Source organism: Hypanus sabinus, chromosome 4 (genome assembly GCF_030144855.1).
Source record: "Hypanus sabinus isolate sHypSab1 chromosome 4, sHypSab1.hap1, whole genome shotgun sequence".
NCBI classification, from domain to species: Eukaryota; Metazoa; Chordata; class Chondrichthyes; order Myliobatiformes; family Dasyatidae; genus Hypanus; species Hypanus sabinus.
Window position 1 is genome coordinate 39048521 of NC_082709.1, and position 16347 is coordinate 39064867.

A 16347-nucleotide genomic window follows, 5' to 3' on the forward strand; every position below is an offset into this window, starting at 1 on the left:
GACACATATGCACATTAATTAGCTATGCAATGTTCTATTTGAATTAGGCCGATTTATGTACTCTTTTATATTAATACCAAGAGTATTTATAAACAGCGACTGAATTTTAATTAATTTGCATACAACTTAAGACTAAAAGTTTTTAAATGGTTATTTGAAAAGTAAATTTAATATAAAGCAAACTTTATATAAAATAAAACCATTGATTGCAGAAGGGAAGACTAAGAGTAAGTTGCCGACTCTTACCATGTGCTCAAATTAGTCTCAAGTAAAGATCAAACTCTAAAGTAATGTTAATATTGATCAATTTCATAACTATTGACATTTTCAGATTATCTAAATGTGCCTAAATTGAAGTTACATTATAAAATACAAGTAATGTTTGTTTCAGCAGGAAAAGAAATGTCATTTTTTGAGCACACATGCACTAAGTGCAAAGCCAGAAGGTAAGTGGCTCCACTGGGAGCTACCACCTCAGAACCCTAACAGCCTGGGAGCCACCCTGATCTCAGTTGTTGCCTGTGCAGTGTTTGCACATTCTCTCTGTTGACATTCTCCAAATACTTGAGTTTCCTGCCAATTATGTGGGTCAGTCGTTGGGGTGGTAGAATCTGGGAGGTGGAGGAGGTATGATGGAAATGTGGGGAGGGAAGGTCACAGGAAAAATTAATAGGATGACCAGATTTTCTGTGCATCAGCTAAACTTGGTGGGTGGAAATGGCTTTTTAAGCTATAAGAAAATATAACGGTATGACACAAGGTTTATTTTGTAAAAGAAGTCCAAATTAAAAGATAATCAAAATGCATTAGTCAGATTTTATAGATTTTGAGGATATAACTAATACATCAATGTACAAATCAGTTTCAGAATTTCCATATTTTTAATGAAAATCCTGATTGTACTATAATCGATATTTCACTTTTGAATGTTAAATTTATTGAAGTCTGTGTAAAATATATTCCATGTCTGGGGCCTTCCTGTTTGGTAATGTTTTAACTCCATTTACACTTATTATGGAAATACTGTATGTATTATGCTACTTTATTAAAATGTCACTTTGTGCTTTGTGCATTTCTTAACATTAGTCATTATTTCTAATATAACATGCCTGTTAAACAAACCCGGTATTACACAAAGAAATGGAGTTTGTTTTAACATGCAAACACGAGGAAATCTGCAGATGCTGGAAATGTTTTAACATACTCTGTTTAGATATTCTTTACAAAAACTGAAGAGAAACCAAGATCTTGTTCTTTGTTACTTCTGAAATCCCAGTTCTGTTTTAAAGTTTCAAAAATGAGATTTGGTTTACTGACTCAAGCTTAGATAGCTTTATTTTTGCTATGCAACTTAGTAGTACAGTTTGCATTATAACAATTTTAATCAAACAGCACATCTAAAAAATTGAAACATATAATGCATATTTTATAGTTTCATTTATTTGTCATTTAAGTAACTTGTAAAATCCACTGATTGCCATTATGCCGCAGTAAACTGTATTAACAAACTCAGAAAATGGTAGTTGCGCAATGTGATACTTACAATCAATTTACTTTTAAGACAAATAATAATATTCCTATCAAAGGCAACATTACAAACAAAGCATTTCACTAATTATCCGGAATAACAATTTAAAAATAATTATTGCTAAATTAAACAGTACTGAATGAATGTAGCACTAGTCTGAAGAATCATGATTAAGTCATATTTTTAAATAATAATGAGACATGGGGATTTTCACTTAATTACAGCAAATGGATTAGAAAAATACAAACAATTGTGTGATTTAACTTATGTTCCATATTTTATCTTTAATTTCAATCAGACTTGGTCTCAGGACACGAGTTCTAGTCTCACCAATGCAGCTGGAAATGCAAATCAATAATATAGGTACCAATCTTGTTTACTGACTCAAATTCTGCTTTTGTGTATATTGATAATCAACACAAAGCAATGCTGAGGAATCTTAACTGTCCTCTGAAATGGCCAATTAAGTCACAATACTGTCAAATTGCTGCAAAAAAAGGTAAAGAAAATAAAACCAGACCGACAACCTGTGATTGCTTTAGTCATGGCTGGGTCAACATTTCGGAACTTCCATCCAATAGTTCTACTAGAAAACAGAGATTGGAAAAAAAAGTAGATTATAACTACTTTCTCAAGGACAATTAAGGATATGCACCTGTGAGAGGCATATATCCCATAAATGGAAAATAAAAATAACTATTTTCAGGGGGATGAAATGTGTGTGTTTAAATTAAAGTTTTATACCTCCATTTCAAAAACAGTTCAGAATCAATCGTGAATGGGTTCATTCCATATCCTGTTTCTTTTTCCATGGGAACTTACTCTTATGGGTTAGCAACAGTTTACTTAGGGATACCTAGAAACTAGCACCATGGTTGCCTTAATGCTGAATAGGAGTCATTCCAGCAAGAAAAATCAGAAATTTATAATTCAATAAAATCAAGTATTTTGAATTTATGTATCACCTTTCGGTAGGAAACTATACAATTGAACAAAAATCAAAGTGAAGGTTGAATACATGATCACTATACTGCAAGACTGGTGGATGAAAGAAGGTGAAATGGATAGATTTTGATTTTTCTTCATGTTTACTTTCCTGCGTACTGACACTATTTTGACTCTCCTCTTCAACAATGGAAATCAGATGCAGCAGAGTAACAGCAAAAATATTGCACTAAGTTATAACAAGAGACAAAGAAGAGGAGGAAGTTCAAATGCAGCCCAACACAAATGAAGGACTGAATAAAATAAACAACATCTGGGAACTTGACAAACATCCCAGATCTCACAGCTTCTGTTACTGCAGATAGCTTCACAATATTTGATCAATGCAATAGCATACACAAAGGTCTAATAGCATGGTAGTTATTTGACACGTATCGATTTGGGCTGTCAATCCAGAGAGGCAAGTTTGAATCATATCATGGGATCTGAAGTAGGTCATCAGATAGCTATAAGCTAAACAAAGAAAATCCAACATTCTTAACCGAACTGGAGCATGGACATAATACACCAGACCCACAGATTGATTACAAACAGCCTTCTGAAATAGCCAATCATTTATGACGGGAATATACATAGCTCTAGTAGTGATACCCATGTCCCAAGATTGAAATAAAAAATGCAGTTTCTTCCATATCAAAGTGAAATATTTCTTCTCCAATGTTGTGGAGTTCCATTCCTTATCCTCCAACTCTAAGGCCCTCATTAAAGCTCAACCCTCTGCAAGTTTTTGGTCGATCCTCCTGATACCATCCCTCCAACTCTTGCATGGCAACAGTTCTATAAATATTATACATACACAAGTTGTTATTTATTGGTAGCTGCTGTCACCAAATAATACAATGTTTTCCCTCATATTTATTATGCTGGTACCTAATTTTCACCCGATAAATACATCATTTACCAAAAAGTATGCTAAAGTATTTGAAGACAAAAGGAAACACAGCTGACTCCGAAACACTAAAACCATTAATCTATTCACAACTTGAGTTCTTTAGCTCCAAGTGACTTAAAGCAGCTACTCAGGTACTCCTCTGTTACTTCTTCCAGAGTCGCCGGCTTCCACTTTGGGCTTTGATCTTTATCAATCAGCACTGTTAGGATAAATAAGTAATATTATTCCCAAATATGATCATTTTTAAAAATCCTATTTAAAATAAAAATGGGGCTATTTTAGTCAGAGAGCTATGGTTATACACAGTGTAAGATGAGAAGGATTGCAAAAGTAATTTTTTAGTTACATTTCAACACAGCAAATCCAATGATTGAAGACATACTTCTCCTTATCAGTATTGTATGATCAGTCAATTCTTTAAACTCCACCTTGAATTGAAAAACCATCTGTTGAGATTATCAATTGCTGAAAGAAAACTGTTGCAACAATGGCACTATTCAAGTATCTCACTAATGATTAACTTTGTACCTTGGCCATTTAGTTGTGATTACACATTTATATTGGTTCTAATATGGATGCAGTACATAATACTTCAACTATGTTGTGAAATTTGCAGATTTGTCAATAACAGTCTCCAGCTGCACTGTGGCAGATCACTGGGCCTCACACACAAAATACTGGAGGAACTCAGCATACCTCATATTTCCAGCATTGGGAGGATCAGACCTGTTCTCACCAACTTCCATAGTCACTGGCTTCCATCTCAGCTATTCCATTTCAAAGGTCTCTAACTTCCTTCATGCTAATTTGCTTGGATTTTCATCTGGGCATTTATCCAAACCTCATATTCAATTGTTTCATTGAAAGATCCCATGAATAAAACCAATCATGCTTCCCAATAGTAACAATAAACTGCAGTCCACCAAGAGACTGTAAATAGGATAGAATAACTATTAAGATCAAACACTCTACAGATAGAACTTGATTGTATTACCTAAAGAAGATAAAAAACATGATCAACAGGAGGCCAATCTGTCCCTTTCCTCCATTCCACAAGATCACAGATTATCCAAGCTTAACCTCAACACTACTTTCCAATTCTCCCTCCACATCCCTTGTTAATCTCTGCCTTTAGAATACTGTGGTACTAAGTTCTGAAGACCGTCAGAGAAGGAACTCCTCTATTGCTCTTAAAATGGGCCACTCTTCATTTTGAAACTATGTCCTGTTAATCTAGACACACCCACTGAGAAAATCATCTTCTCAGCATTCACCTTCTAAATCTCCTGCAGAAGCTAATGTACTTAAGATAATATCTTATTCCTCATATGATAATCTTTCATCAAAGAAAATCATCCAAGAAATCTTCTCTGCTCTAGTACAAGTAAATCATTACTTAAATATGGAGACCAAAATTGCACACAAAGGTCTAACTGTGATCTCACCATTGCATGGAAATTTGCATGAAAATTTCCACTTTTCAAGTCTATACCCTATGCAATAAAAGCATGTTATTTGCCTCCCTAAAGACCTAATCTACCTACATGTTAACTCTTTGTGTTTCTTATACAACACTCTACACACTCACTGCTTTAATAAGAATTTGCCTTTCATTTTTCTTTCCAATATGGATGACCTCTCAGGTTGCTCATTGTATACTTCATTTGACATTTACCCATACATTTAACCTATCCATATCCTGTGAAGGCTCTATGTGTCTCTTACAATTTGCCAACTCACCTTTCTTGGTGACATGTACAAATCTACTACAACACACCTGTCTCGTTCATCCAGTTCATTAATACAAATTATAAATAGTTGAAGCTTTAATGCTGATCTTATCTGTGCAGTGGCCTTTTACGTGTCATCCAAGCAACTGTTTTCTGGAAATTCAAATGCATGACATTGCAAGTTCCTCCTAGATTCCCTTGGCCATTACTTTCTCAAAGAACTCTGGCATTTGTCAAATACATTTTCCTTTGATGAAACTACATGATTCTAAATTCATCCTGTGATTTAGGTGGAGTCAGTCGTATAGAGTGGATAGTATAAGATTTACAGACAACATCTTCAGATTATCTATTTCAATGGTTAAACAGCAAGTGCACAAATGCTTTTTACTTTAAAAGGTCATGTGAGTGAAAATACTATGATTCCTAGGGTACTCCTTCATGTGAAATCTGATGTGAATAATTCCATTTGCTTATTTTCACTTAATCATCCTTTTCCAATCCAGGCTCACTTGATATCTACTTGTCAATGAAAGTAAATGTTTCATTTGCCAGAGAGGTTCATTAACATTGCTTAATTAACATATTGAACTTTCTGCACCAAATCAATAGCGAGACTCATGTGATCAATCTAGAACAACATAAAAAGCCTAACAAGTTCAGGATATTTGCAACCCCAGGCATTTTTTTAAATCGACTGAACTAGTAGTAGATTGGTACAGTTACACTATTTTTCAGCAAAATGCTAGAAAAATAGCAATTTTAAGACTCAGTGACAATGACTTCATTAGATATTACAACTTGAACCCTTCGATTAAATATTCTTGTAAGCTTCCCAAATAAAAAAAGGTATTCTGCCTTAATAGATAGCATCCAGAATCCAATATATTGGACTTGGCGCAATTCTATTTGTACACCACCCAACTCATCTCCCCTACTCAACAGCAAATATATAAACGAAATGTAACATTGATATTTGTATTTATAACTAAATACATGCCCTTGCAAAAACACAGCACAAAAATAAGGTCATTCAAGGGAACCTTACTGGGATGATTTCTGATATACAACGGAAGGCTTGAAATGTTGAAATGTAGCTTTGCTGTAATTCATAAAATAATATAATTTTTAAGGTGCCAAATTTTTCTAAGTACTTTTTGGGTCTAAATCTCAACAAAAGAATCACAAGCTTCAGAGAAAATGTATATAAATAAATCATTGGAAATACTCCACAAATTTGGCATCACTGTGGAAAGAAAAAAAGTGAAGTAATTAAGCACGTCAGAACGCATTCATTCTCTTTATTTGTTTACAGGATGGTGGCAGCAATGCTGACATTTACTGTCCATCTCAAAGTACCCTGAGCTGAAGAAGCTGTTTGAAGTTCACCACATGTATAACGACCTCAAGTGATACACAAGCCAGACTGGGTAAGGACAGCAGGTTTCTTTCATGAGACAAAATTAGAGAACCAGGCTTATTTTTAAACCTATTATGATGCGCATTTTTTCTTCCGCTTTTTCACTAAATCAATTTTTAAATAAAAAATACCTTAGTTGCTGCAGGGAGATTCAAATACATTTGTGAATTAGTGCTCAGAACCCAACCTGCAAATTCACTGTCTTAACTTTTATATCTCTAAAATGTTTGCCTACCTGCTCGCACCCCTTCGTAGAAATCATGGCCTCTCTGTAAAAGATAAATTACAAAGTATGAAATGCAAAATAAACCCTTTTTGATATAATAATTTGACCAAACTAATATGGCATTAAGAGCCTTTGTGTCCCATTCTAATATAATTTTGCTGTCTCAACTTCTAAATCATTACCTGAACCAGCAGAATTAACTGCCTGCAGGGTAACATTTACATTATTTGTGTATATATACAATATATATAATTTAGAATGATCAATTAGCCTATTAACCGGTATGTCTTTGTATTGTGGGAGGGAACCGGAGCACCCAGAGGAAACCACAAAGCTCATGAAGAGAACATACAAACAGATGGCACTGGAAATCAACTCTGAACTCTGGAATGCCCCAAGCTTTAAGAGTGTCACACTAATTGCTATGCTGCAATGATGTCCACATTTCTTATGTTTTTATTTAAAATTCCCATTTCCATTGATAGTGAAAATTGAACATGAATTGAACATTGCCCCACCATTTCAAATTCTTCCTCCAACATTAAATTATAACACCTTAGATTTCTAATGCAATTTAAAATATTAAAAAAGTGCTACACTCTCTATGACAGGATTTAGTCTGTGTCACTGACTCACCATGCAAGCTTGGCTAAGTCTGTACTCCATTATTAAAACTTCTGACAAGTTCTTCCTAGCTCCCTCTTCGAGCTGCTGAAAAGTGATCTTCATGGATGTAGGAGACATTTTCTTCAAAATCTGGAGATAAAATGACAAAAGTATTAAACTACTGAGCATCTGAATAAATATTATGAGTTATTGAAATGCTATTTGCATTTACAGAGGAAATTTACAGAGAACATTCTGTTTACATCACTAGGAAATCTGCAGATGCTGGAAATTCAAGCAACACACACACAATGCTGGTGGAACACAGCAGGCCAGGCAGCATCTATAGGAAGAAGTACTTCTTCCTAAAGATGCTGCCTGGCCTGCTGCATTCCACCAGCATCTTGTGTGTGTTGTTTACATCACTGCCTGGTTATGGAGGACCCAAAGCATTGGATCAAAATAGGCTGCAAAGGGTGCCATCACAGACACAACTCTCCTCATCAAAGTTCAAAGTAAATTTTATTATCGAAGTACATATATGCCACTAAATACAATCCTGAGATTTTTCCTGTGGGCATACTCAACAAATCTATAGAATAGTAACTACAACAGGATCAATGAAAAAACAAATACAGTGTAGAATACAACAAACTGTGCAAATGTAAATATAAATAAATAGCAATAAATAACGGGAGTATGAAATAATAAGAGTCCATAAAGTGAGATCATTGGCTGTGTGAACATCTCAATAGATGAGTGTAGCTATTCCCTTTTGTTCAAGAGCCTGATGGTTGAAGGGTAGTTACTGTTCTTGAACCTGGTGGTGCAAGTCCCAAGGCTCTTGTACTTTCTACCTGATGGCAGCAGTGAGAAAAAAAAACCACGCCCAAGGTGGTGAGGATCTTTGATTATGGATGCTGTTTTCCTACAACAGTGTTTCATGGAGATGTGCTCAATGGTTAGGAGGGCTTTACCCATGATGTACTGGGATGAATCCACTACCTTTAGTAGGATTTTCCGTTCAACGGCATTGGTGCAGCTTTTCCGGGTGGTGATGCAGACAGTCAGTACACTCTCCACTACATATCTATAGACAATTGTCAAAGTTTTTGATGTCATGCCAAAGGTCTGCAGACTCCTATGTAGAGGCATTTTCGTGCTTTCGTTGCAATTACATTTATAATGATGGGTCCAGGACAGGTCTTCTGAGATAATAACACCCTGGGATTTAAAGTTACTGACCCTCTCTACCTCTGATCCTCCGATGAGGACCAGCTCATGGACCTCTGGTTTCCCTCAAGTCTATAATTAGTTCCTTGGCCTTGCGTACATTGACTGAAGGGTATTGTTATTACACCACTCACCCAGATTTTCAATCTCTCCCGTTTGCTGACTTATCACCACCTTTGATATGGCCCACAACAGTAGTGTCAGCAGCAAACTTACTTTCTTTCTAAATCTTTTTATTAATATTAGTAATATGGACAGAATACAGATGATATATTGATAAAGAAATTACCAACATACACATTCCATTACATATGAAAAAAAAACATACATAATAGTTACAATAGCAGCAAACTTGAATATGGTGTTGCAGCAGTGCTTAGCCACACAGTCAGGTGTGTAAAGCATGTAGAGCAGGGGGCTAAGCACACAGCCTTGTGGTGCACCTGTGTTGATAGAGATTGTGGAGATGTGTTTGCCGATTGGAAATGACTGGGGTCTGCAAGTGAGGAAATCCAGGATCCAATTGCACAAGATAGTCTTGAGGCCCAGATCTTGAAGTTTACTGATTAGTTTTGAGGGGATGATCGTATTAACTGCTGAGTTGTAATCATCTTAGTGTATGCATCTTTGCTGTCCTGATGTTCCTGGGTTGTGTAAAGAGCCAATGAGATGGTATCTGCTGTAGACTTATTGCTCTGGTAGGCAAACTAGAGTGGATCCAAGTTGCCACTCTGATAGGAGCTGATATGCTTCACCATCAACTTCTCAAAACACTTTATCACTGGTAACGTAAGTGCAACTGGGTGATGGGTCATTGAGGCAGGTCACTACACTCTTCTTGGGCAACTGTATGAATGAAGCTGCCACTAGAGGTAATTCCACAACTTACACTCAGTGACCATTTTATTAGTTACATCTGCCTGCTAATGCTAATATCTGATCAGCCAATCATGTGGCAGAAACTCAAGATATAAAAACAGATGGATGTGGTCGAGGTTCATTTGTTGTTCAGACCAAACAACAGAATGGGGAAGAAATATGTTCTAAGTGACTTTGACCATGCAGTGATTGTTAGTACCAGACAGCGTGCTTTGAGTATCTCAAACAGCTGATCTCCTTGGATTTTTATGACAGTAGTCTCTAGAGTTTACAAAAAAAATGGTGTGAGAAACACAAAAAAGTGTGTGTCAGTTCTGTGGGTGAAAATAACTTGTTAATGAGAATGATCAGAGGATGACCAGACTGGTTCAGGCTGACAGGAAGGTGAGAGCAACTCAAATAACCATGCATTACAACAGTAACGTGCAAAGCAGCAACTCTGAACGCACAACATGTCGAACTTTGAAATGGATGGGTTCAGCAGAAGACCACACCGGGTTCCACTCCTGTAGCTAATAAGGTGGCCACTGAGCATATATCAGGGATAAGAAACATGATTCCCAATTACTTTTTGGCAAGGTTAGTATATGCCAAATGAATTTACCCGATCTCCTGACATTATACTTAAAATGAGCTTGTTTAGTTTCTGAATTGCTTCCACATTCTGAAGAGAGAAATATGAGATAACTCCAAGCATCTGTGTAACCACATTATTCCACCCAGTCATTGTCATAAACTCCATGAACAAGCCAAGTATGGGTGTAACAGCAATTTATAAGGAATATCACTCTTCATCTCTGTCCTGTTTGTAAAGGTCACTGACTGAAACTGGTACAGGGATTGTAGATAGACAGAAAGACTCCTTTGTTATTTTAACTTCTTCAAACAGTAACTTAAAGATTCTTTTTAAATATCTGTAAACCACTGGTTGCTGATGACAGGTTATGAAAACCTGCCTTGCTGCATTGTTTCTAGGTATGACCAACCAAATTTGCCGTCAGATTGAACCACAATCTGGAAATGTACATCAGTTCACAGTTCTTTGAGTGATTTTCTAAAGGGGACAGTGATGACTGAAGAAAACCATTGAACTGTTTGGCCATAAGTATGTATAAATACTGTCTCTATCTTTATACGTATGAATAATGACACAATATCTACTTTATAAAATTTGCCAGATCAATGAGCACAGCAGTGTAACGTTTATTGGGAAGAGATTTTTTTAAGCTTCTGAAATATTGGCATTTGTTCTGGGAAATAGAGACAAGATCTCATTTATTGTCACTGCTGGGTGACTATTTGTCAAAATTGACTCTGATTTTGAAACTGGATCATCAAATAAGTCCTGCATTGGCAGCAGAGCAGGTAATTTATATTGAGATGCTGTGGAACTACTCTGAAGGCAATCACTTTTGGAAGGGAATTGTATCACAGTAATTCAGTTAACTCAAAAGATTAACTTATACAGACTACAATCATATGGAGACCAGCTGTGCGTGGGTGGCATTATATTCTATCGCTGAAGAACATTAATAATCAACATATTTTAACATCAATGCATCATCTTTTCTGATTACTAACTTACAAGTCAACGGATCTATTGAATTTAATGTCACAATTTGGCATAGCATTTCAATTAATGCCACCTTATCATCTACAATATTTGTAACAGCATCCTCTCTAATATCAAATGAACATGAGAACAGATTCCAAATCAAAGAATATTTCCCTCACTATTAAAAATGTTACATACTGATAATTCATCAGGGTGGGAGCAGGAAGATCATTTTATACGATACAGAGTTTTATCACGGACATAGAGAATTACGTCACATCACACACATAATCTTCTTTCAAGTGTTCATATTCAAGTACGATCCTGTTCCTGCAGACAGCGCACACAATGCTTGCCATGTCACTAACTCTAACTATGTAACTCAGTCAACAAATATGTATTGTTTTGAGAACTGACCATGCATTTTATACAGTGAATTCCTGTTAATTGGGACCCATCCAGATCAGTACATTTTGGCCCAATTAAGTGGTTGCCCTAATTAGTCAAAGTTTCATGGAAATCATTAAAAAAAAGGCAAACTACTGTTTGAGTAACAAATGATTTAAATAAAATACAGAACAAACTAGAACACTATCAATACTATTGTGCATTACAAAATCTTGTATTAGTTACTAATAATTATTGACAGAGGAATTCATCCCACTTACACTGCTGTTTTCTTTTGATTGGCTGTAAATGAACAAAATCAGCGCAGATATCTGGTACAGATAATGACTTCCTTCATACAATGCTTGTGACGAATGTATCCTACAAATCTTCATTTTCATTGCAGCATTCAAGATGATTGTTGGTACCTTCAAACTCTAACTTGCAGTCCCTAACTTGTTGAAGTAGTGAAATCATTATATTTTCACTCGTGATCAATTCTGGCAACAGCAACCTAAATACTTGAAATCAGAATGAGCAAAGCAGTTCTGAATTGTCTTCCTGCTGATTTCTCGCCAACTACCAGCATCAAAAATCACTGCTTTTTGAACACACACAAGCGTAACTGATGCTATTTTTCTTAACACGGTGTCGTGTCTAAAGCCATGCAACTGCATGTGACCGATGCTAGTTAGAAACAGTTCAGCAACAGTCTCCTGTCACAACTAAGTGGTATAGTGTCCCAAATAAATGAAGTGAACCTCAGCTATTTTCTTCATTAGTTTTCATTCTTTAAGAGCTGCCCTAATTAACCAACTGCCCAAGGTAGCTCCTTTGGACCAGCCAGAGCACTATAAATGAAAACCCACATCTAGCACTTCCAATTCAAGTTTCAATAACCCATATTGAACTTCAGTAGAATACCAGGGCTTGCACAGTAGTTTAGTATTCAGGCTGTGTTTTACAAGTGCAGGGTTTGAAAAGCATGATAAACCAACGACGCACAGATAGAAATGTGGTGCTCGTTACAAAAAAGCAGGATGGCCTATGTTCTGCCTTCTTCTTAAATCTTTAACATGGCTGACCAGAATTCCTTTTCTGAAAGCATCCTCACTAGCATCCAAATGGGTGAGACCATATTTCAAAAGAATGTAAAAACTATACAACCTTGAGACTTGTTTGCTTGCAGGCAGCCACAAAGCAAGAAACCTGAAAGAACCTAATTAAAAAAATTAAAATAAAGGACAACACCTGATGCACAGAGAAAGGGAGAAAAGACAAATCATGCAAACAATACTTCAACATTTAACTGTTCAGTCACAGCAAGAGAACATTAGTGACCAATATAGCAAAGACTTCTCTTTCCATGTTTTTCTGCCTTCCCTATCTCTTCACTGACCTCTGGGTTCACTCTTGGCCTCCTTCCATTTTATGTGACACCATTACGGAACAACATCCAAAATAAAGAATCCACTTTCAGATATTTTTTGAAAACCTCATCACTTTTCTTGACCTATCCCATCTTTAAACTGCCAGTTGTCTCATTTGACAGGAGTACCGGTTGAGTTAAATTGTCTTCCATTCTTTCTGATGGAAATGACAAGCCAAAGCCGCTATTTTCTACCCCAGACACAATTTCCATTGCCCACCTACCACCTCTATTGCTGAATTAAGCATCTGTCAGATGGAGAATAACATAATAGAATGCTTCCTACCTTGGAGTCATGATTGACTCCAAGATAATCTCCAGACCACACATATGCACCATTAAAAAACCCATTTAAAATCTGCTATATTACCTGACTCTACAATGAGTGATCAAGTAGCATCTGTGAAAGGAATAGTTGATATGTTGGATAAATAATCCTTTCCTCCCACAGATGCTGCTTTATCTGCTGCTCATCCAGCAGATTATTTGTTGCTCCAATTTACAACATCTTGTTTCTTGTGTCTCCACTATCTGATTCAATACCTGCTGTAAGCTTAACTGATTCCTACCTTGAGACAATTTTTTAATCATTCACTGCCAATCTTTTATTTTACTCTCCATAAACATGTGATTACATCACATTCTAACTCTCAGCAAACCAAGGTCCCATCATTCCTGCACTAACTGATCCAGAACAGCCCCTAACCAAGGGACAACAGTTTCAATATTCTCATCTGTATTTCAAATTATTCTACGGCTTCACTTCTTTATTTCTGAAGTTTTTTGCAGTTTTCCATTGGATTCTGCACCATTACAATTTCCAGTCTATTGATCAATTATTAATATAATTTCTGTACCACTGGTTACCATGCCTCCAGTTGCCAAGGCCATGAACTCTGAAATCTCCTTCGTACACCTTTTTCTTTCTCTCTTTTCTTCTATTATCCTCCATGAAAGCCACTGCATCTTTCAATCTTCTGGTCACATACTCAGATACGTCCTTGTAAGCTCAGTATCTAATTTTGATGACAATACTCCTTGTGAGGCACCCTGGAAGGTATTGCTGTATTTTTTTCTATTCATGGGATATGAACACTGCTGTCAAAATCAAGCTGCATCCTAAATGTCTCCTGAAAAATATAATTTCCTTCCATGGCCACCTGCAAGAGTACACAACTGGGTCTGCTGGATGCAGTCCAAAGTGGATGAGTATCCAAGGATTTGGGGAATTTTATCATCGTAGTTCTGACAAAAATCCGTTTGATATTCAACATTATTGATACACTTACTCACCTGAATTTAAATTTCCCAGTGTCGTGGTGGGAATTGAATTTATATCCCTGATCAATCATTCAGAGATCTGAACAGAAGTCTCATGATATTGAAATGACTTAGGATTTGCAGTCAGTACTTGGCACCTTTACACCGTGAAACAGTTCAGCAGCGCTTGGATCAGGCTCATGCATAATGACATAAGGAAATCTAGAATAAGCTGTCCCCCATTTTTTACTCTTTCTCATTGTAAATTAGACCCAAAAATCTGCAAATCCTGGAATTTGAAATAAAAACAGAACATGAAGGAAACACTCAGCAGGTCAGGCAGCATCTGTGAAAAGAGAGATGAGTTAAGGGTTTGTGTGAAAGCGCCTTAACATGGATGCTGTTGTGCAAACTTCTCCAAACTGATTTCTAAAAATAAGAAAATTGACAAAATAAATAAATGCAGCAAATAATTCTCGAACTAACTTTGTAGCCCTGAAATTATCTTTCCACAGGATGAATGGCGATGTTTTACTAAAGAAATGATGCTGCATAAATGCAAGTTGTTGTTGAAATACTATTTCCCCCACCCTATTTACACTTTAAAGGACACTGAAAATAAGGTGCTATTTTGTAAGTTGATTTGTTTTGATGAGATATGACAGCTAAATGTAGTAACAGTTTTCAAAAATCTGTAATATTTAGGATCTCTTGGATACCCGTTATGTTTCTGATCCTTATTTGTACTCTGTAAGACACCTAAAATAATACTCAAAATTATCTTTTACTTCCTCTTTTGCTTTAGCTGGCTGTTCCACTGACTAATTACACTCTACTATGAGAAAACTTTAATCTGACATCCAATAATCGTAAAGGAGAAGACCATGGCACCAAGATCATTGTAGGCAATGTTCTTCAAAATCACTGCTAAGTGCCATCGTTTCCTTTTTAGCTCCAAGTTCCAAGCCACTATGTTTAAGTAACTGATGAATTAAATGTAAAATAAACTCAAAAGGATTAGACTATTCTTTATTCACTCCATTCATCACTTAGTTTATTTGGAGATTGTCTATATGTCATTAAACAATATAGCCATAATAAGTAGAGATTCAAATTATTGTATAATTCTAATTATTAATGGCTTGACAGCTCTGTGAAATTAATTCCTATTTTACCAGAAATCAGAAGGACAGAAAATTTACTTTTTTAGTTCAAAAACTTCATTCATGTTGCTTTCTGTGTTTCCCTTTTCAGCCTTGTCTGCCAGGTTCAATATAGCTCTCAATATTTTCCTGGCAATGTTCACTAGGTTGGAATTTGTGTAAGTCTCCCCCAACTTAATATACGAGTTGATTAGCAACATCTTTCCAATGACTAGAGAGTCGTCTGAAGCTATATAAGAGATTAGCTGGGCACTGGCATACCAAGTTGGGAGAATTGGTTGATGATAACGTAAGGCTGAATGGGTTTGGCCCTGAAGATTCTCAAACTGGTTCCAAAGTCCCTGAAATCTTCTGTTTAAAAGATGAGCTGAAACACTTGACTACAGAAATTATACTGCAAAAATGTAAGTTGAGCTGAAACAGTACATTGTCAAATTAAGTATCACCTGGCAGAAGATTGAGAGAAACAACACAAAATAAGACCAGTTGTAACCAGAACGGCTAAGCCCTAAAAGATGTGGCAAACATTGTGCTTGAATCATGTTAAGGTGGTAAAATACAGCATTGGGCTTTTGAATGCTGCATAATTGGCTTTCCTGGAGGAAACCCACTTTGAAAAGTGTTTTTTCTCTCCTCTGTATTTGCAAACTTTCTTGTATTTTATCAACACTAAATCTATCATGAACCAGCACAGTTGGGCAGAATCTTAAACTGTTTCTTTTAAAATGACTGTGGTTTAAAAATAAATCCATCTTAAATCCCAGTGAGTTATCAATTTTAAATTACTTAAAAATGTCACAAATAGTTTATCAAATTATTTTCTAGTTCAATTATTTCTGTAACCGCCTTCTGTGATAAAGTAAGTAAATTAGGGTACAGTAGTGAAGTATTGTTAAACATTTAAAAAAAGATTTTCAAAATGTTGCAGTTAGTATCCTTGCACTCAAAATTTTCAGCTTGATATATAAAGTTCAATTAAAGACCTGCAGGAGAAATAATTAGGATTACCTTGAAATAGTGATTAATTGCCTAAA

At 36.0% G+C, this 16347-nt stretch overlaps 1 protein-coding gene and 1 long non-coding RNA gene across 4 annotated transcripts in view; one reads left to right on the top strand and one right to left on the bottom strand.

Annotated features, from left to right (window-relative positions):
* The window catches only part of LOC132392674 (uncharacterized), a 40185-nt gene that overhangs the window by 5165 nt on the left and 18673 nt on the right, over positions 1 to 16347 (top strand). The window contains exons 2-3 of one of the 2 annotated variants that reach the window (XR_009511618.1): positions 6471 to 6585; positions 10495 to 10624. This is a non-coding gene — a long non-coding RNA (uncharacterized LOC132392674). The remainder of the gene's footprint in view (positions 1 to 6470; positions 6586 to 10494; positions 10625 to 16347) is intronic. The other variant, XR_009511617.1, reaches the window with a different exon arrangement.
* hibch (3-hydroxyisobutyryl-CoA hydrolase) overlaps positions 1318 to 16347 on the bottom strand; it is a 123208-nt gene continuing 108178 nt past the window's right edge. For both annotated transcript variants that reach the window (XM_059966874.1, XM_059966873.1), the window contains 3 exons: positions 7438 to 7557; positions 6811 to 6844; positions 1318 to 3624 (listed from right to left, as the gene is read on the bottom strand). In XM_059966874.1, the coding sequence (XP_059822857.1) occupies positions 3509 to 3624; positions 6811 to 6844; positions 7438 to 7557 (270 nt within the window). In that variant the 3' untranslated portion in view covers positions 1318 to 3508. The remainder of the gene's footprint in view (positions 3625 to 6810; positions 6845 to 7437; positions 7558 to 16347) is intronic.